This window comes from Phacochoerus africanus, chromosome 1 (genome assembly GCF_016906955.1).
Source record: "Phacochoerus africanus isolate WHEZ1 chromosome 1, ROS_Pafr_v1, whole genome shotgun sequence".
In the NCBI taxonomy this organism is placed as follows: Eukaryota; Metazoa; Chordata; class Mammalia; order Artiodactyla; family Suidae; genus Phacochoerus; species Phacochoerus africanus.
In genome coordinates, this window is record NC_062544.1 from 138,244,488 (window position 1) to 138,267,600 (window position 23,113).

A 23,113-nucleotide genomic window follows, 5' to 3' on the forward strand; every position below is an offset into this window, starting at 1 on the left:
TATTTTTTATTTCTACTAAAGTTAGAGAGTGTGACTTAACAATACTCTTCCAAATATAAGAAAAACAGCTTCCCAGTGTCTATCAAATGTGGCTCAGTAGCATTTTTGCTATTAGTTGAAGAACTAGACATTATTTGATCTATTACCTCTAGAACTAATCATGAGTTTCACTCAGCAGAGAGCAGGTAGAAAATAATTATTTCCCTATCACTGCTCTTTAAATCCTTCCAGTTTGTTCTTTCCTGCATTTAGATGAAAGCTTAGGCAGATGGCATAGCTTTTGTAGTCATTATTATCATGTAGGTTCATTTTTGTATTTTTAAAATTTTTTGACCTGGTTTATTTTCATAAACTTTAAACTTTTAACCAATCTAAAGTTTCTTGTCTTCAGTTGCTTAGGCCTGCCTCAGGTGAGGAATTCTATAGTGTGAAAGAAATACACAGTCAGATTTCCACCTTTTCTCCCTTCTGCTACTCAATTTCTCCTTTCCCAAACTAGTTCCTTCAGAGTTGTAGTGAATTGGGATTGGGAGCAGAGAAAAGGGACAGAACAGGTCCTGGTTGCTGGTCCATGTGTAGTTTGACTTCGGTATATTTTAGGAATGGTAAATGACCAAGTGCTGTTATATCAAAGAACAGTTTTTGATTTGTGTTTTGGTGGTCAGGGGAGGGGGGACTGTCCAGGGAGGTGCCCCTTTGCAGACTTCTAGCTGTCATTGCTTGGTGAAGACTCAACTGGATGCTGGAAATTCTCTTCAGTTCCTAGGGTCTGGTGATCCATGTCCAGCCTCTTCTGGTAGAGTTTATCTCTCTCTTATAGATGCTCTTTGTGGATACAGTTCCTTTCAAAGCTGCTTAAGGATGGCTCTCTTGCATAGATTCCACATTTGCATTCAGGAAGCATATGCCTCTGCTCCATGGCCCATGGAAGGGCAGGACATGCTCACTTACCCTCTCTTCACTCTGTCACCATACACTATTCAGGTCCCTTTCCCCTTCAAGAATTCATTAGTTAAAAGAATCTCCACCCCCTTCATTCCAGAGAGCACATACCTTGTGTTTCTTTCTGAAGCCTCTTTAGTTGGTTAGGCAAGAGGTAAAAAGTAACCACTTTACTTCCCCTTGGTGGAGGGTTAGGGATGCACAGCTGCCTCTACAACCATCTCAAAAGAAATACATTCCTACTACTCTCTCCCTAAATAAGGCGACACTCCCTTTCTGTACATTTTTCTTGGGTTATAGGCTACATTTTGCCATGTAGCCCTACAGAGAAATGGTTTGATATCTCCCTTTGGAGACACGGGAGGCATGATGCTCCATAGCTTTGTCATCAGCTTTGAGCCTCAGCTGTAACTGAAAAGAGCCTTGCCCAATTTCATTGCTTTGTTTACATGATTTTGATACTGTGGTGATAATTTTCATACAGCTAAAACATACACTTCCTTGGACAAGTTAATATCACACCTAAGAACATGATGGTCATGGATACTTTACTTAAAATCATGATGTCTAATACATTAGAGTGGCTCTCATGGGGATGTGGGGGTGATTGCATCCCTCAGGAGATATTTTATAATGTTTGAAGGCATGTTTGGTTGTTTATACATAAGGGAAGAGGTGCTCTGGGTAGAGGCCAGGATGATTCTAACCATCCTACAATGCACAGGATAGCCTCTCTTGACAAGGTATCTGCTCCCAAATGCCAACAGTGCTAAGGTTGAGGTTGAGAAACCTGTTGTAAAATAATACTAATTCATTGCATTCATAAATGATTTTACAGTAGTATAAGACTTTATATACATATATATATATATATATATATATATATATAGAGAGAGAGAGAGAGAGAGAGAGAGAGAGTCTGTTGTATTCCCCACAAAATTCCGTTGCAGATAGAAATGGAGTAATATTATTAGACCCTTTTCATATGAGAGAAAACTGAAACAAAGAGATGTTTTCTTAAGGTTGTAAATGACAGAGCTATAAACCAGGTGTAACTGCTATTAAAACCATCATTTCTTCTGGATGCCTAGTTTCACACGTGTTATGGGCCTAGCACAAGTGCTTGTTAGATAAACAGATGTTCATAGAGAGAGATGGAGCCCTTGGAGACCTGGAAGAGGGAGCTCATCTTTGGGACACTTACAGGGTTTTAGGTGCTATGTTGGACATTTCGTATCTTCGCTTCTCATGACAAAGCTAGCAGGTGGGTAAAGCCACGTTCAAAATAGTTAACAGGCTTAGAAATATGAGATACATGGCCAGAGAAGCATCTGACCACAGAACTCTTACTTGACACTCTTTTACTTTGTCCTAAATTAGACTTCCAATTGTCCCTGTGCAAAGCCATGGTTCAGGGAGGGCTAGAGTTCTTCTGTGTCTACCAAACGCATTTCCCACAAAACACTGACTCCCAAGTAGTCTAAAAGAGGATTGTTTTTGTGGGAAAGTGAGTAGGTTATTTAGGTTTCAATATTGTTTAAAAATCATATAAACATTTCATAATTCGTCCGACTTCACATCTTATTCTTTCTCCTTCGTGATCAGAAAATAAAAGGTTTTTACTCAGTCTATATTGGAGGAGAAAGAGAAATCATATGTTTACTATTCTTAAATAGACATGATATGAATAACCAAAAAATATATCATTCCATGATTTATAATGTTTTTTATCTCTAAAGCCTGGTACTGGAAATAATCAGCTATGGGCCAAATCCTGCCTGCTCACTGTTTTCATAAACAAATTCACCTATCACCATATTCATTCTCATCTGTGTTATGTATTGCTGCTTTCATGCTGTTGCAAAAGACCATATATTCCCCCAGTGTTTAAAATGTTTAAGCATCTAGCCCTCTATGGAAAAAAAAAATTCTGACAAATTTTTAAATTAAATTAAAACCATTCCCTCTGTCAATTTTTTCTTGGAATATCAGATATGCAGATACAGAAACTATATAAACAGATGCTAATTCCCATTTATCATTCACATTTGGTATCACATACATGCAGTTACTGAACCAAATTCTTTGGGTGCCCAAACTTCTTTAAGGAATCAGTTATATATACTTAGGAGGAGATGCATACATTAGTTCAAGCCACCAGAAGGCATATAGTAACGCTTTCAGTTCAATAAGAACTCATGAGTAGTGACATTGTTCCAAGTAGTGGGGGAACAAAAATGAATTTAAAAGAAAGTCTGAATGCTCAGAAGCTGACATGACAGTCAATACACAGCGTGAAAGGAGATTTGGAAAGGCACCATCATAGTATGTATGAACTATATTTTGAAAAAGAACACAGGTAGGGAGACTGTATCAGTCCAAAGTCACCGCATCATGGATGAAGAGGTACCCGCTGAGCTTTCAACTCTAATGCAGGTCCAGCAACTGTTCTAAATTAAGTCAGACTCCACCATTATGTGTTTATAAATACATCCATCATGGTATAATCAACCTGTTTTCTCTAGTGCAAAAGTAATGTATATTTTGTGTGTATTTATTTATGTTGGTTTTTTTGTTTCCATTCACCTAGACACAATATCGAACTTTAGAGATGTAGTAACTTCTAATTCCTTTTCTAATGGTATCTTTATTTATAGCTTAACTTAGTCTATACTCCCCAATACTTCCAAGTTTGAGGTGTTTGGGGTAAATGTCTCATTGACTGTAAAATTAGGCATATAGGATAAAATACTGTAGAATAAGAGATAAACATCTAAACTGGAAGTTGACAGACTCTCTACCTAGAGGGTTAGCCAGTAAAACTATTCAGCCTTACAGGCTTCATGGTCTCTTGCACAACTTCTCGACCCTGCTCTTGTCATTCAAAAGCCATATATCATGTATAAATGAACAAGTATGACTGTATTTCCAAAAACTTTTACTTCAGCAACCAGGCTACAGGCCAGATTTGGTTCAAAGGCCAGCATTTGCTGACTTTTGGTTTATACTACAAATTTAGTTCTTACAGATACTGTGATGGAAAATTATACTATTAGTCTTTATCGACTTTAATAGATTTCATTATCAGGGCAATTTATGAATTTCTGTACTCTACTCAATACTTTCTCTACTTAATGGAAAAAAACTCTTTCTGACCATCTTAAGTAGCTATATATATGTCTCCTCATCTGGCTCTCTGACTTTATGAGAAGAATGAAAACAAGAGCCTAAACGAGTCTTTGTCCCTTCTAAATCAAACATGTTGGACTCAGATCTTTCTTGAGGGAACACCATGTGAAACATTAATTGTATTTGACTAACAAAAACAGAAGTTGTCCACTTTCTCAGATGAACTAAACGTCCTGATTAAATCTGAGATCAGAGGATCATCAAAAATAAGTCAAATGCTCTATCAAATACCATAAATTCTAATACATCTTTTCCATAACACTCAAGGTTAACTGTTTTAATTCCGATCTCCCTATAAAAGACAGGTGTTAATACGAGGAAGCATTTTCTTTCCTAAGATTTCAGGACCTGTATTTTTCTTTTTCTTTTCCCTATCTGTATTTGTTAGACTGTTCCACACGGTAAGAAGTAGAGACCTGCTAAGGTCATCTCGGTTAATAGGGGTTTATTTTAAAGCAACATGGGAAATGATGAGGATAGGAAAAAGTGTCAGTAACCAAGCAGCCAGGTCAAAAGAAGAACCACAGTATCATTCATCATTTTTTGAGAATAGTAGCTCTACCCTGCTGTTAGCACCTCTGGTAATCTAGTCCCAGTTCCAACGGTCTCTCCTGCTTTTCTCTTAGTTCTTCCCATTCCTGTTACTTCCAATTTTCTACTTGGCTTACAGCTAATTCTCTCTTCTTCAGCTTTTACTGCCTCAGTGTCCCTGCTACTGTATGTTTTCTACTGATTGCTTGCTCTGTTTATCTATTATTATCTCAACACACCTATGTTTCTTATTTGAATTTCATAATGGAGAGGAATTGATTGGGCCTATCAGTTACTACAGAAAACAGAGATTCTGTACCAGAACACCCCATAGATACTGACCAAGAGGGTATCCTTTGTTCTGGTACCTGTTGCTGGATAATCAGATGTGGTACAAGTCATAGGATAATGCAGTATAATGAATGGACACCTTTGGGTAAGAAAAACCTCAGAAATAAAATTGTTTCCATCAGAGTCAAGCATTATGTCCTATGAGGTATGCCCTTATTAGTCCATGAAAATATTTGGGGAAAAATTTTTCCTTTAGAAAGACTAAAAAAATTCTATAATTTTTAAATATGACTTTCTTATAAACAGGTGGACTATTTGTCTAAATTCAAGAACAAATTCATTTTCATTTGTTGATGTGATTATTTAGAATTAATTTACCTCTAGAGGTCTGGAAAAGTTGTATCTATTTTTGCTTTGTAATTTTAATAAATTTAAGTTTTGAATGACTCAGGGAATTTGGTTATTTGAGACTTAGCAAACTTTTAGGTTCTTTGTTTCTGAATGTTAAGAAAAGTACATGCTGATGCTATGATTAATGAAGACGTAGGTTTAAAAAATATTGGGAGGTCCTTTATATGTTTGTGTTTGAGTAACAGTCTATATGTAGTCCATGACATTAGAGCAAATGTTATTACACATTGATTATATTATCTATATCTTACAATAATTTGTTGAAAATGTGAAAGGAAAACATGGCTAGGCTTGAAACAGTTAATAAGTGAATTTTGTGCTGCATTAAAAAAATCATATCGAAATTATGCTTCGACTTGTAAAATCTTGCAATCTTTTAAACCATTTTATTACTACAATTTAAGAATAATCAAGGAAGGATAAATACACATGTAAAACCCACTTCACATTTCCATTTAAAATGTTCATGTATTTATCTATCTTTAATTGGAATCATTTTTCTAATTGGCATTCCAAATAAAAGTACTATTTTTCAATACTTCATTAAAGAGGGTAAATATCCATGCTTATATCTACAGAAGATATGTTAAACAATCCATAAACATTATAGTAGCTATGTAAAATATGTCTGTAAATACTCAGTGACTGATCACTTCTGCCCAAGTCAATTCCAGAAGAACTCCAGAATGGAGAGGAATTTGGATACATCATCATGCTACGGCCAGTTGGCTCAACAACCTGGACCAAGGCAAGAGTACCATCTGTAGAATCATCAAGGTTTGTTTACAGAAATGAAAGCATCATTCCCCTCTCTCCCTTTGAAGTCAAAGTGGGGGTGTATAACAATGAAGGAGAAGGAGCCCTGAGTACTGCGTCCATTGTCTACTCTGGGGAAGATGGTAAGTTGTGGTCAGCAAATGGAATGGTCCTCTTTAAGACTGTACATATATTTTGCACTTGTTTACTGTGAACTACTCTGCTGAAGATGGTCATCTTTCTCTGCATGGTAGAACCCCAGCTGGCCCCAAGGGGAACTTCTGTTCAAAGTTTTTCTGCTTCAGAAATGGAGGTTTCATGGAATGCTATTGCCTGGAATAGAAATACTGGAAGAGTTCTGGGTTATGAGGTAATCCACATTAATATGACTTTCCATATGAATATGCTAGCTAGCAATACCTCTGTTCAATAGTCCTGTACTACTAACCTAATTCTTGGTATATAATAGTGTATGTCTAAAGCTACAGAGGGGATCTTAAGAAAGCCAATTAACAAACATTAGCATTTTTAAAGTAATCAGCAGTCATACTTGTTTCTGGGAGAAATGTAAACATTTAATCTTCAATTATTTTAAACCACAGAATTTCACTGGAAGACCCGTTCTATGAACAGGTCTATGAAAAAAGTCATCTTGGAAAAGGCAGCTAAGTGGTAAAGAAAAGCCTAGAATCTCCTAAACCTGTCATTTATAGTCTATATAGAATAAAGCAAATCACTTCACATTCAGGGGCTTCTTTTTCATTAGGGAATGAGACTTATTAATCAATTACTATTCCTTTGACATAAATCTAATGATTGGCATAATGAGTAATCAAGTTTATTTTGGAATTAGAACAAAAGCATGATTATGCCTTGTTCTTTTTCATTTCCTTTTCATATGAACCCTCTTTTCCAAACAGAAAGTTTTACTCACAAGATAAGTGGCTGCCAATCCAACCCTAGAATGCCTTACCTCTTATCTGAACCCAATTTCCTTCTCAAAGCTCATATCTAGTCTCCCTTGCTCTTTGAACTCTTCCTTGATTACTCCCTGGTGTTATCTTTCTTCAAACTCTTATACATTTTTTCCCATATCACTTTTTTGGAATGCACCCTTGGCTTTTATACTCTAACATCCTAACTACATTATAATTATAAGGGGTTCAAAGGTAAGCGTAATACTTTTTTCTTTCTTGTATTTCCTATGTGCCCAAAATAGTGCTAATGCATAGGACGGGCTCAGTACCAGTAGAATTATTAATTCATCCCTGCGTCAAAGAACTCTGGAGGAAATGTCAATAGCAAAACATTATCACTTCAATCTTTGATTGATGGTATGAATCTTGTTTTGATATGACTTATTTGTTAAATAATTTTAATGCTGTTAACTTTAGATATCTCATGAAATACTTTAATAGGTAACTTAAAAAAAAACAAGTTCTCCAATTTCCATTATGAGTTTGAAAATTCTTTTTAAAAATTTCTTCTCTATAAATTTGGGAATTTGATGATTTTGTTGTCGTCATAAAGCCATTTTAATTGGAAAATATTCTCATTTATGTTCCCTGCTGCTTCCCATATGCCAGTGTTTGACGGCTGTTAGGAAATTAAGTTGTTTATTCTTTGTTTTGAATGAACAGATCTTATACTGGACAGATGACTCCAAAGAATCCATGATTGGTAAAGTTAGAGTCAGTGGAAATGTCACGACCAAAAACATCACAGGACTCAAAGCTAACACTGTTTACTTTGCTTCTGTGAGAGCTTATAACACTGCTGGGACAGGGCCTTCAAGTCCCCCAGTCAATGTTACCACCAAAAAGTCTCGTAAGTATACACTCACACTGCAGGAACCAAGATTCACCTATAATTAGAAACTTTGCTTTGCTCAATCTTCATTTCATTTCTTCTACCTTATTATTTTACTGATTGATTTATTTGGTTAGTGGGTTTGTCCCTTAAATATGGATAATTGTTCAAACTTTCTGGTAATAATCAAAAAGAACTGTTTGGATCATTTTGGAATTGCAAAAGAGAAAATAAATTAAGGATACAGATGAAAGACAGAGAATATAATGTTTAAGAACACAGGCTCTGATGCCCTCTCCCACCTTGAGTTCAAAACTTGACCTCCCATCCTTAGAATGTTAAATGGTTATTCGATCTTTCAGTTCTAACATCCTCATCTGTAAAATGAGGAAAATGTTGTACGTATTTTCTCACAAGGCTTTACTCAAGTTTGAGAGAGATAACTAAGAGTACATCTTTAGTAGATGATTAGTGAATATATTTTTTAATTTTAAGTATAGTTGATTTATAATGTGTTAATTTCTACTGTACGACAAAGTATTCAATTATACATATACACATATCCATTCTTTTTCAGATTCTTTTCCCACATAGTTTATTACAGAATATTGGATAGAGTTCCCTGGACTATACAGCAAACTCCCACAGACCATCCACTCCATAAATAATAGTGTGCATATGCCACTTGGTTTGGTTTGCCACTTGAGTTTTGATGTGATCCTAACACTGTCAGACATCTAGGTCTTTCCTTCTAGGATATTTTATCACTGCAGTTTACTTGAAATCCCCTGAAACCCAAGAATTAACCGTTTTGCTTCTTTTTACTTCCCTTAACAATAAGCTAAACGTCTTTCACATAGATAGAGCTTGCTAAATAAAGGATGAATAGTTGATTGTTGCTGAATTTTGTCCTATGAGTGGGTCTGGTATTGAAGAAATATTCAATATGCAGTATTGCAGTATAGTACAGTGGTAATTGGAAATGGTCTGATCCAATATGACTTAGTCGGAGCTGGTAATTTGTACTGTCTATAAGTGCATAATATCTACATATACTGTAGATGAACATAAATCGTGTTAACGGGCTTTTTATTTATTTATTTATTTATTTATTTTTCATTATAGCTGGTTTACAGTGTTCTGTCAATTTTCTACTGTACAGCATGGTGACCCAGTTACACATACATGTATACATTCTTATGTGTTAACAGGCTTTTTAAAACATATCCTTTGGTCTCTAAATCCTGGTGAAAAAGAGTAACAAATACAATTACTAAACTTTGAGAATGACTAAGACATGAATACACTGCTACTAATAAGCAGTAAAAGCAGAGATTGCCTTTAAATATTGTACCTTCCCCCCCACCACCCCGTGTATTGGGAAAGGATATGTGGTTGAAAAGAGCTTGAAAATCAAGTATGCAAAGTTGTTGTTTTTTTTCCTATATACCTGCATACTTCCTATGTCTATAAGAATTTAGGAATCATCTCAGTTACTAGGTCCTTGTATTAGAGAGTTCACTATTCACTTGTGTCCATATCTCCAACCAGAAGCCAGAGACCTGTGTTCCAATTGTGGGTACATCACTGACTCATTCCCTGATACAGGACAAGACATTCCATTTTCCTGGTTTAATTTACTTATTTACTAAACAGAAACTTTCTCTGCCCTCACTATTTCCCCAGTGAGGCTCAAATGAAGCTCTGATTATAGAAGCACATGGGAAAACACAAGGTACTCTGGAACTGCTAAGGAGGAAACAAACAAATGAACAAAAAAGCCTCTAGTATAATAAGGGAAGAGTATGTGTGAATCAATGATTCTTAAACCAGCTCTCCCTCAAGGCCCATAACTTGAAATAGACTAGATCATAAGTGATCCTTAAGAATCAACTATCTAGAGATGCTATTCTATTCCTCTTCCTGCTTACTCCATGTTGACTAAATTGATGAAGTCATTGCCATATACCTGTATGAAACAATTTGCTTCTATGGCCTTTCTGGAGTCTAACCTCTTTCAGTTAATCTGCAAATGCAGACTGAAATCTCGAATCAATCAGTGGCCTTAAATTTGCCCAGACATTTCCTTCTTGCTGAGAGATGCCAAACTCACCAGAAACTCTTGTGTATAATTCAGTTTCTATCTCAGGCAAAATCAAGGGTGAATAGAAATGTGTAAAGATAATATCAAAAAAAAAAAAACAAAAAACCTAGCAAATCTGACAGATCTGTGACAGACTGACAGGCAGTTTAGAGTAGTTGTTGAGGAAATATTCAAGCCTACATGGTACATGCAATCCCACTGACCAGTTTAAAATGGGCTGAGACTAGAACAAGAAACTAATTATCAAAAAGATACATCTTGGGAGTTCCCGTCGTGGCGCAGTGGTTAACGAATCCAACTAGGAACCATGAGGTTGCGGGTTCGGTCCCTGCCCTTGCTCAGTGGGTTAACGATCCGGCGTTGCCGTGAGCTGTGGTGTAGGTTGCAGACGCGGCTGGGATCCCGCGTTGCTGTGGCTCTGGCGTAGGCCAGTGGCTACAGCTCCGATTCAACCCCTAGCCTGGGAACCTCCATATGCCGCGGGAGCGGCCCAAGAAATAGCAACAACAACAAGACAAAAAAAAAAGATACATCTATTTTTATATAGACTATTTATCTATATAAAACCATGTACATACATACACACACACACACACGCACCTGTCCTTCGGTATCCAAAGGGTATTTGTTCTAGAAACATCCACAGATGCCCAAGTCCATGATATAAAATATCATAGAATTTGCATACAACCTACATATATCCTCTTTATACTTTAAATCATCTCTAGATTATTTATAATATCTAATATAATTCAAATATTATGTAAATAGCTGTAAATACAATGTAAATACTGTGAATAGCTGCTAGCACAAAACAAATTTAAATTTTGCATTTTTGGAAATTTCTGGAATATTTTTTCAAATATTTTCAATCTAAAATTGGTTGAAGCTGCCAATGTGGAACCCACAAATATGCAGATACACAGAGCCACCTGTACATACATACACACATTCATGTACACTTATGTGTATATATACATATATGTGTGTATATATATGTACACATATTGTAACATTAAAAAACATTTTTCCTTTAATCCAAATTTTCCAGTTTGATTGTCCATGCAACCTAAATCAACCATATAATGGTTTGTACTAATCTATTCATTGTGTTTAAGCTGAAAGCTTGTTTTTGACATGGTAGCACCAGGTATAGTCAATACACCCACTCAGTCCTACCAATGGGCAGACTGAAATTTGCATTAAATACCAAGAACATTATTGGTGGTTGATATGAGTATTCACATGATTAGCCTCATCAAAGAGTGGGGGCATATTCTATGAAAACAATTTAATTAACAAGGTGTAATTTGATCCAAGATATTGTGCTAGAATATATTTGCTCAGAGAAATGTGAGAAGAGAGCCAGAAAGTATAAAGTGAAGTTGGGTTTCTTTACCATCCATATTCTTTCTTGATTATTGTAAATAAAAACCCTTGTAATTCCTAATTTCTTTCATAAAAACCTTACTTTGCTATCAATAAAATAGCAAAGTGCTTTAAGAAAAAATTTGGCTTTCACCAGCCTATGTGTCTCAGTGTTTTTATCAAGAGTCAACAAGGACTTGAGAATAAGAAAGTTCTACAAGACTTCATCTCATATTTGAATACCAATCAAACCTCTAATTTTATTTTTCAACATTCTTCATTATAGACATTGTAAGAACAGAATAGAATCTGCTATTCATGTTACCACAACTTAGCGGTTTAAAGCAATACAAATTTATTATCATACACTTCTAGAGGTCCCAAGTCATGAGTTTCACTGGCTGGAAAACAAGGTGTGGGCAAGGGTTGTGCTCCTTGTGGAAGCTCTATAAGAGCACTTGTTTCCTGCATTTTCTGGATTTTATAGACCACATATACCCCTTAGCTTGTGGCCTTTTCCTCTTCACTTCCTGCCTATTGGACAGGGTGACTGTATGGTATAAGTTGTGTTCAGGAGATATATTTTTAATTTTTTTCCTGTACAAATTTGTTTTTTTTTTTAAAGCAACTCATCAAATTACCTTGCAATGGTGTGTATTTGTTTCTTTTTTTAGACTGACCTCATTTGGCATTGTTCAATTTGAGTAACTTAAAGTTATAAACTTATATAAATCTCAAATTGTTTATTAAAAATTCCAGGAGCATGGTATCTTCAAATATTCCCCTGACTCTGACCCTCTACTTCTGTCATCACATTTCCTCTGACTCTATGCCTCCTTTTTTCCCTTATAAGAATCCTGGAATTCTATGAACTCACCTGCAGAATCCAGGATTATTTCCCAGTGTCAAGATCCTTAACTTAATCAAACCTGTAATGTCCCCTTTCCCATATACAGTAATACATCCACAGACTTTGTGGATTAGGATCTGGACATGTATGAGAGGCCCTTATTATGCCTGTCATGGTTATAAAATACTGAGCACTCATGTCCTAAGCCCAGTGTTAATGCTCTACATATAATATCTCATTCAAATACTACAAAATATCAAGGAATTTGGTATTTTAATTCCAAGACACGATAAAACTGATTCTTAGAAGGGTTCTATTGTGGCACCCGTTGGACTAAAACAGTATGAACATGGACTCTGAAGCTCTTGATCCCATGAACACTGTGCTAGCTTGTAATCTTCATCTTGAACAAATTTTCCCTCTGGACTCTCAAATCTTCCATCCAAACCTTCAACTGCCTTGAGATTTTCTTTCTTAAAATGGAATCGTTCTCTCTTCTAATTCCAAAAATTCATTGTCTCCTCTATTTGAGAGAACAAAGACTAAAAAATGTGTACAAGAACTTTCATAATCTTTTCTACTGATTTATAAATTTTTCTTTTAGTATATTTATCTGTTTATAGGCATGGTGGGGCCACTGCAAACTGCAAGAATACATGAAATCAGGTAAGCAAGTGATTCAGAAGATCAGTAAGTCAGGCTCTGCGAGAGCTTGATGAAGAATGTGATGGAAAGGAATTTGGGGACAGATTATGACAGATCTTGTACACATTTCTCTAGTCTTTGTTCTCTGGAATAGAGGCAACAATGAATTTTTGGAATCAGAAGAAAGTATGATTCTATAACTTTGGCCCATGTGAGAATATTGTTGAAAAGAGCTAGAAAAGGACTTCAGAGCAAAAGAAAGTTGGGTGTGAATCCCAGCTCAGGCATGAACTGTGGAACAAATATAATTGCTTGATAACTCAGAATGCATTTTCTTGTCTGAAAAACAGATGATTATACTTTCCTCTAGAGTTTGCTCTGAGAACAAAAGGATATAACACACACCAAAGTGACCCAGAAGCAGCCATACAGTGAGAGCTCAGTATATGGTAATGGGCATTATTACATTTCTTCTTCAGAGATGATTTCACTTTCTTTGCATTTATTAAAGTAGGAAAGAATAGCTACTTTATACTTTCTTTTTCTTTATAAATTTGTTGCAGAAATTTTCTTCAAGGGCCATTAAAGGACATCCAAAACAGAGAAGTGGTTTTAATGAAACAGCAAAGAGCTCTGATTCCAAGTGTTATCCCTAGATATAACTTTGATTTTCTATGTCCTTGAGATGACACCAAGATTATCTCTGAATAGTGGTGACAGCAAAAAATCCTGTATCCATCACACACTCATACTGCCATTGTCTATATCTTCCATCTGATGTTTGATCATCCACTATAAATTCTGAGGAAGCAGAGCTCATATTTTCCAAAATCTCATCCAATTCTGATTGGGTAAGCTAAACAGAAGACAGAACCTTTTCCTGGAAATATGATGAATCAACCAATCGCTCTAGTGCCTTCAATGAGTCAAGCACAGGGTTAGATGCCTAATGGAGATTAAAACAAGCAAGAGCCCTGCCTTTGGCAATTTCTCTTTTAGTGGATAGACAACTTAAAACAAGAAAAAATAAAATGAAATAATCAAATTATAAAAAGTACTATGAAGAAAGTAAGAGGCTGAGATATACCTAAAGAGCAGCTATATGGGAAGGCTGAATACTTCAATATGACATAAAAGAGAAAAAGGAACTAATGGACAAAGAAACCTCCAAGCAGAAGGAATGGCATTTGCAAAGCTTCAGAGTCTTTGTTATTATTGTTGATGGAGATGATGATAGCCTTATGGTTTTTTAAAAAGTAAATATCAGTGATTTAACATTAAGTATCATAGCTTAGTGAAAATGATGTCTTTCTAAAAGACAACTGAGGAGCACTGGAAATATAAATATACTGTGATCCACACAGACTCTGCTTAAATGGAATTTAGATTTACAACTAAAGGGAGAAAAACATTTACATCAATTCCAAGATGAAAGAGGAACTAAAAAGCTCTGCTTATGCAGACAGAAGTATTCAGACCAAGTAACAGAAAGTGTTTGCAAATTTTGGTTCAATTTGGCCCCTGACGTTGACGGACCAGCATTCTGTACTAGATTTTTCTTTCTGTAAATTATGCAATCAATCCATATTTAGACATAAAGGAAGCATTAAGATTTTATTTCATCTTGCACTTATGTTCTTTCTCTCTTTTCCAAATGTCAACCCCATGCTGTTACTTCGAAGTGTAACATAAGAAGTTGTTTTTGAATTGAGTTCATAGTGTGAGCTACAGTTGAATATAAATGCCATCTACAGAAAAATTGATCACAGGGAAGCCATTAGAGCTGCAGAGGGCTAGTTTAATGTTGCTCTGTCATTTGATTAATAGAAAATGATTTACTCTTTGGAAATCACCTGGAAAATTTTTTCAAAAAAATAGGGAAGTGCTTGTTTGTTAAATTTACCATTGATCAACTAGAACAAAATCCATGGCTTATGTTTCTTATTATCCATATGACAGTGTTATGGTTTTTCAATGAAACAGAAATTTCAGTTTCATTGTAGATATTTGCAATCCAGTTTAATCAAGTACCTCCAACTCATGAAACCAGAGCTATTAAAAGTCTTTATAATAAGATGATGGCTTTCTAAATACCTTTTAGAAACTTAAAAAATATGTGTATATTTATAGATATCTTAGACAGAATGGATTGGCAATGGAGTCACACTTGTGGATAAAGATAAAAAAGCCACAGACTATAACATCCCAGATAATTAGCTGAGACTCCACCACTTTATATGCCTTTCAAAAACCACATAAAAAAGCCCAAGTAAGAACAAAATTATTAATGGAAAATCTTGAATGTACCCTAATTATATTTAAGAAGTGAATCATTTACAAACTTTGGAACTATGTGATTAGCAACAAACCACACTGAACATAATTGAAAAATTGATTATGTTGCAACACCACAGTGGAGAACTGCTACTCTCAGGAAAAAGAATTAACAGTTACTGAGCTAACCAGTAAACAAGCGAGGGACAGTTCATATTTTATTTCATGGAAGCTAAAAATCCTAAAAACTAGGATATTTTAGTCTCATTCCAAAGACTGGGAAGCCAGGCCTCTTGAAAGAAACTGCATACAAATTTAGGTCTCTCTGACTTCAAAGTCCAACTCTTTCTGCCTCCAAAGTAGCAAGAGAGGTAAAGCATTCAAATAATCCATACCAAGAGCTCATTCCTGATAGAATTGTTCTCATTTTTGTCCATGGAATGCCTTAACTTCTGCTTTGGTAGATGAAGAAATAAATACAAATATTTCAGTATCACCGACATAGCCACTGCTTCTATTAGTAGAAGTCAGTACTGCCTCCCAGCTTGGAGCTTCATCAATGGATTCTGTGTTGAAAAGAATACTTTTTATCTAGCTGTATAAACAAATAGAACAGGCACAGCAATAGATGAAAACTTTGGAATCCATCACTGCCAGTGACAACAAACGAGAGATTTTATATTTTCACTGTATTGATTATATGATGTTGTTTATGGCAATACTTTTGCTTTATGAACAGAGATGAAAGAAATGTGTCACAAAAGTATACTAGATATTAAAACTGGTTTCTTGTGAGTTTTTTGTTTGTTGTTTGTTTTATTTTTTTTAAATGGCCATACTCGAGGTATATGGAAGTTCTTGGGCCAGGGATTGAATCTGAGCTGTAGCTGTTACCTATGCCACACCTGCAGCAATGCTATATGTTTTAACCCACTGCACTGGGCTGGGGATTGAACCCTCACCTCCTTAATGACCTGAACTGCTGCATTTGGATTCTTAACCCATTGTGCCACAGCGGGAACTCAGTGAAAATTTTTATATCTTTTATAGCTGAGAAAATTAGAAAAGACACTTTGAGATAAGTTGAAGAAAAATTTATAAAACTATAATCGTTGTCAATAGTCCTTCAGAAATAAATGTATGACAAGCATTTAATGAGTTCTTACTAAGTGAAAATTTCTAAGGCTTTTAATTATGATTGAATTTATATTGTCAAGAAATGTACAAAGGCATAGTCCATCCAAATGGCCTGTTAGTTTCATAAGTTTATATGGCTTGGCTATAGGTTTGGCCATGTCAATTGGCCTTGATTATACAAGAGTATAATGAATTGACAGGCCTCAAAGAGTCACCTACGGATCTGCCCACAGCCCAGTACATAATTAATATGATCTGAGAACATCACACAGGACTATGAGAGTTTTTGTCTAGCCACATATTGAACAGTTATTTATTCAATGTTTATGAAATGCATGCCTCTTATGTGCCTAGCACCATGAACGGGTCTGGTAATACAAAGCTGAATAAGACATATGTTCTCAATAAATTTAAAGAGACACAGAGCATGAATAACAATAATTCAGTGTTATAAATCCATAATAAAATATCAGCTGAGCCCCATGGGCACAGAGGTGGAAACATTTATCTCTGTACTATGTCCCAACTGAAATCTAAGTGACTAGGTGAAAAACAGCAATATCCCAGTGGCTTTGGGCAGGCAAGTAGCTGTGTGATAATGCAGTGTTGGATGTCCTGTGACACTTCCATTGATGGGTAAGACATTACATAGCAGTTGAGTTCAAAAATCTAAGAGAAATCATTTTAATTTCCATCAGTGTTATAATGAGTTAAATATAATGTTTATTCAGTCTCACAAATTCAAACAAAATGACAAAAACATCTTGCTGGGTAGTTTTATCTTCACCTCTTCTCTCAAGCTGGATTATTTTTAATCTCTCCAGTTTCTTAAATCTCAAAAATAATCATGCAGCCTCAAATCTTCAAGAAGCAGCATGTTGTCATGGAGAAAAACTAGATTAGAAATCACGAGACCAGGATACTGACTTGACTCAGCCACTCATTAGCTGCATACTTTTCAATAAGCTGACTCCCAATCTGGACCCTATTTTCTTAAATCTAAAATTTTCCAGTGTTTACCAGATCCATTACTTTAGGAGGCCATTTCTAAATATGTATTCACTTACTTCCCAACACCTTTCTCCAAGAAAATATTAATTTCAGGGAACTAAAAGCCACAGCTTGGATTTAGAGTAGATGCATTTTGAGACGATCACTGTTTGTAATGATTTTTCATTCTCAGGGTTCCTACCAGCTCCAGTTATATTAAGTGACATGCATCTTTCTTACTATCTAGCCACAAAAGATTGGGCTAAGACAGAATATGACCAAATGAAGCCAATCATGAGCTTTTACCTGGAACTTCTAGCTTAGACTATTTTTGGACAGAGGAGGTTTTAAACTTCAATTCTGGTGAACAGACATGATTTCTGCCACAGGCACTGAAAACAACAAACAGGTGGTCTATGGCACAATAACATGCAGCCAACACTACTGTGTGAGGTTGAAAGAGGAACTTTGCTTTTGGACATTTTTTGTTTTTGTTCCTTCTGAGGCTCTGCTGAATTCCACAATGAATTTTAAGATTCCCCATATATATTTCACACTCTACTACTAATATTTTGTTTAAAACATTTTTAGTTGCTTCTGTTACTTAGAGCCAAAGAATCCTAACTAATACATGATTAAAAAGTATAGGACTACTAGGAATGAACACCTCTGTGTCAATATATGTAAAACATTTGCAGCCTGAGTTTGTCTGAGATTCTCACTGATTGTTGGCCAAATGAAACCTAGATAAAGGGGCCCTACATCTATTTATATATGGTAAAGAAAACAAACTCAACAGTGATTAATAATTAATTCTGGACATGTAGCACACCATAACTAATTCATAAGTTTGTCACCAAAAAAAATTTGAAATGACCAGAATTTGAATGAATTTGCTCACTCTTTAGAATTAATATGATACTTCAAATGACATGGAAAACATTTTAGCTCCTTCTATGTCAATTATCCAGGACTTATTTCCCCTTTTCCTCCTGACGGGCCATACAGTAACCATGAGCTAATTAATGTTCATTTGGATCTTTGATTATCTTTTTAAAGCTCCAAGTCAACCACCAGCTAACATTGCCTGGAAGCTGACAAATTCTAAATTATGTCTAAACTGGGAACATGTAAAAACCATGGAAAATGAGTCTGAAGTATTGGGTTACAAGGTGAGTATTTATTTATTTTTCCTTAATGATATCAATTAATTTACTTAAGGAACCAGAAACATCAGAACCAAATAAGAAATAAAATTTACACATATGGAAATATAGGGATTTTTTTCCTAATGTTTTCAAAACACTTAGTATTTCTGCTTTTAAATTCTTCATGGAAAAACTTATATTCTTAGGTCAGTAATGTGTCTTGGAGTATTAAGAAATTAAACTTGAGTATGCAACATTTTCCTTCAAGTGACTCCCCTTGTCATCAAAAGACAATGGTGTGTGTGTGTATATATATATATATATATACACACATATGAGATGAGGGTGAGGACAAAAATTATATTCAAATAGAATTTCTAGAACTTAAGCTATAGTATGATATCATCTCTTAATAACATAAAAGGAATCCAACAAGAGTACAGTCAAATACTCAGAGCTGTAGTTTCCGTTGTGGCTCAGTGGGTTCTGAACCTGACTAGTATCCATGAGGATGCAGTTTGGATCCCTGGCCTTGCTCAGTGGGTTAAGGATCTGGAGTCGCCACAAGCTGTGGTGTGGGCTGCAGACACAGCTCAGATCTGGCATGGCTGTGGCTGTGATGAAGGCCAGCAGCTGCAGCTCCAGTTTGACCCCTTGCCTGGGAATTTCCATTGTTGAAGGTGTGGCCTTAAAAAGAAAAAAAAAAAAAATACTCAGAGCAAATCATTTCTATCACTGATAACGAATATCATCTCTTGGCAAATGCATAGTATTCAGACATTTGAAACGGGTCCAAACTAACCAAGAACTTTTCACAGCAGTCTCCAAAGACAATGCCTCAAACCATGTAATTAATAGAGATAAACCTATTCTCATTTTGGAAGCACTGGTCAAAATGAAAATCTTTTTCTTAACTAAATTAAAAGAAAGGGCATAGGCCAGATATTTCCATCCGAGGGGTAGAGCATTTACAGTGCTCAGTGTTATAGTGTTCTGTAAGAGTTTCTGAACCTCAACATGTCCTTTTCACTTGATTCACCATTTTATTTAGATTCTATACCGGCAAAACAGACAGAGTCAAACTCATATTTTGGAAACAAACAACACATCTGCTGAGCTTCTGGTTCCATTTGAAGAGGACTACTTAATTGAAATAAGAACAGTTAGCGATGGTGGGGATGGAAGCAGCAGTGAGGAAATTAGGATTCCAAAAATGTCAAGTAAGTTGAATCACCATTGCTGTTGTAGATTTTGAATACAGACAGCTGCCAGTATGAAATCTGGACTCTATGAATCTTTCCAATTCTTTTTTAAATGTTGGGTGAAAAAATAAAAACTCTATGTTTCCATTTTAAATTGAGAGCAAAAGGGGATAAATCAATTTTCTTTAACTAATCCCTCAAATTTGCAATGTGCTTGCATATTACAAATGGTATTATTTTTCCTCATTTGAATCAAAAAAAAAAAAAAGAAAAAGAAAAAAAAATCCACCACAGCTCACAACTCTGTGTCATTGGTATAGTCTTCATTCTATTGTCACGAAAAAAGCCCAGAAAGTTTTCCCACAGGTACTTGCAGGCTTCTGAGTGCAAGGATGGCAAATATTAAACACATGTATACATACCTCTCTTCCTATATTCATGACAAGGGTAATCAATTGTGACTTTCATACTGGGCTGAGTTAGCACTTTCATATCCTCTCAATATCATATCCTAAGCAGATCACACCAATCAGTCATATTTAGCACATAATAATAATTTATTTTTCCGCTTTAAAAGAAACACTCACTCATCTACCCGAAGCTGTGCCTGAGTCTAAGTCATAATCCATCATGTGCTGGCCAATCCTACTCCTCCCTTTAATCAGACTTGGACAATTTAGGCATTTTTTGAAAAAATTTTTACATTTAAAACAGATTATCTTAAGACAGGGAATTGAAGACACTTTCTAAAATTAAATATAATGTAAGTGAAACAAGTGTACTAAAATTTGCTATTAGAAGAGAAATAATAGTAAGCCTTTTGGCTCATGAAGAATTAACCTAACAAGTAATTTTACTTTATCTCAAGACATTTTGTTTCATTTTTTTTTTTATATTTTTCAGGTTTGAGTTCCAGAGGAGTTACAGTCTTAGAACCTGGTGTCTATTTCCTGCCAGTTGCCATTATGATTTTTTTTTACTGTTTTGCTATTCAGTCACTTATATGATGAATAAAACCATAAATCTTTTGAGTTTTTTTGAAAGCAGATCATTCTGTAAATAAGCTTTCCATTCCCATTACAAGATACATTCTTAATACAGACTTGTTTGGAGAGAAAAAAATGTGTATTATTAAGGTCTTATAAATATGGTACATTAATAAAACTATTTCAAACACCTTGGAATTTTAAAGTTCATACATGATTACAGACATTCAGAGGATGCCAAATTAATGCATGGAGTTGTCACTGCTATGGCTTTTAAGTAACTTATATGGAGAGAATAAAGAACTCTCTTGATGTTGATCATCGATATGACACAGACTGCAGTTACCATAGCTAAGATAAACATTTTTTACATGCTTCAGGTAATTTACTTTAGTATTAAAAATTTTCACCCTACTTGGAAATAAAACATAATAAAAATTCAAGCTATTTCAAATCATAATATGCTTTTATCACTGAATCAAGTTGGGACAAGAAATATCTGTACCCAGTAATATATCCATATATTTTATGTTCTTCTAAACCTATTTTTCTATGAGGTTCAGTAATAATAATGGCACAAAAATGCTTTCTGGTAAAGAAAAAGAAGAGAAGGAAATAAGCACCCACCAAAAATAATCTAACAACTGTAGTATGTAGTAAGTAAGCAATTTCTCATAACAAAGTTTAATTTTAAAATCAATTCTGAATTTTCCCAAAGAAGATATTACATGAACAACACTCAGGTGACAATTACAAACTGTTAGCAATGTGTGTGGCTTTATTTTTACACAATAAATAAATCTGGGAACAGAATTACTTAACCAAGATTTTGACATTTGGGTCAATATATATATTTTTTTGTCAATTTTCTCTACAGCTATACAAATAATTCTACACTGTCCAAGGTTTAGAAAGATGTTTGTGGGGTGACTCTTCTCTAGGATGAACCTATTAGTGTCAGTGTTTTCACTTTTTGGGATTGCACTGTCTGGAGAAGGCAGTCTGGGAGGAGGACAAGGTTACTGAGAGGGCCTGATACATGCTACCAACCATCGATTTCCATCACAAACAGCCTCCAAGGGTTTGTCCTGCTATCAGCCTCCTACAGCCCAAGCCAGTTGGGTTTGATGTCCTGGGGAGCTGGGAGGGAAGAATGGTCACACTAGTTTTTCCTTCTTAACTAGGTACAGCCTCTTAACTAAGCTGAACTATTTGAATTCTCCTCACAACTTCCAGTCACACAATCCTCAGAATTGGATTTTGTCATTTTGACCCCTAAAATTTTTTTTTAGGGCCATACCCACAGCATATGGAAGTTCTCAGGCTATGGGTTGAATGGGAACTATAGCTGCTGGGCTATACCACAGCCGCAAAAATGCAGGATCCTAGCCACATATGCAACCTATACCACAGCTCACAGCAACTCTGGATCCTTAACCCACTGAGGGAGGCCAGGGATCAAACCTGTGTCTTCATGGATGCTAGTCAGATTCTTTTCTGCTGAGCCACGATGGGAACACTGACTTCTAAAATATTTTAAGCTATCTGACATAGTCACCAGCAGATGGACAAAAACTTTCCATAGTTCAGAACATGCATCTTGCCTGAACAGTGTGTCAAGCACTTGGTACAGATCAAGGAGCCTTGTTATCCCTGCACCTTAAGATCTGACTGTGTTTTTACTGAGTAAAATAAACAAGAAACAGAAAACACTGTTCAGCACACTCATAGCAACAGCTACCTGAACAAGACACATTTGTACTGATCAGACATACCAGTGATGGCACATGGTCTTAATAGTTTTCTCAATTTGGTAACAGATTAGATTTGTGCCCTGGTCCCCAAAGTGGAGACTGAGTGTTAAATACACTATCAGATTTTTGTTTTGCTGATTAAGTGAATTAGATATATAGTCATTTCTGTATGAATCCAAAAGCTAAGCCAGTTCTTATCAACAACTCATATATTTTCAGGTGTGTTTTAATTCATATCACTGGAGTATTGCATGTTTGTTTTATTCCATATCTAACTTATTTATATTCTCACCCAATCATACTAAATTTTTCAGAATATAATGTGGCACTAATATTAAATCGTGTGAGATTTGACTCAGATGATTTGAATCTTTACTCTTAGTGAGGCCTCGAGCATATCTTTTAACATACCCATATCACTAAAGGATATAATGTACACAAGTATTGAGCATAATGTATGGAATACTAAGTTGTCAACAAATGGAGCTGCCATCATCAGCTGCTATGAATTAAAGCCTTAATAAAATGTTACTACACTTCTGTCCAATAGACTATGAAAAAATATTAAATCCAAAACAGTTTAAAAAAAAATGGGTAGTCCACCTACTCAACACTAAATGGCACTAAAGGATGGAACCAATAGTGGTTCCATCAATCCATTTCAGGAAAAGAGTCTATGCAATGTATGAACTTTTCTGATTTTAGGAAGGATTTTCAGTGGATCCC

At 35.4% G+C, this 23,113-nt stretch overlaps 1 protein-coding gene across 6 annotated transcripts in view; it reads left to right on the top strand.

Moving 5' to 3' along the window:
* The window catches only part of CNTN6 (contactin 6), a 292,494-nt gene extending 271,819 nt beyond the window's left edge, over window positions 1–20,675 (top strand). For all 6 annotated transcript variants that reach the window (XM_047754541.1, XM_047754561.1, XM_047754553.1 and 3 more), the window contains 6 exons: window positions 6,029–6,263; window positions 6,375–6,490; window positions 7,761–7,947; window positions 18,357–18,469; window positions 19,497–19,665; window positions 20,551–20,675. In XM_047754541.1, the coding sequence (XP_047610497.1) occupies window positions 6,029–6,263; window positions 6,375–6,490; window positions 7,761–7,947; window positions 18,357–18,469; window positions 19,497–19,665; window positions 20,551–20,654 (924 nt within the window). In that variant the 3' untranslated portion in view covers window positions 20,655–20,675. The remainder of the gene's footprint in view (window positions 1–6,028; window positions 6,264–6,374; window positions 6,491–7,760; window positions 7,948–18,356; window positions 18,470–19,496; window positions 19,666–20,550) is intronic.
* The last annotated feature ends 2,438 nt before the right edge of the window (window positions 20,676–23,113 follow it).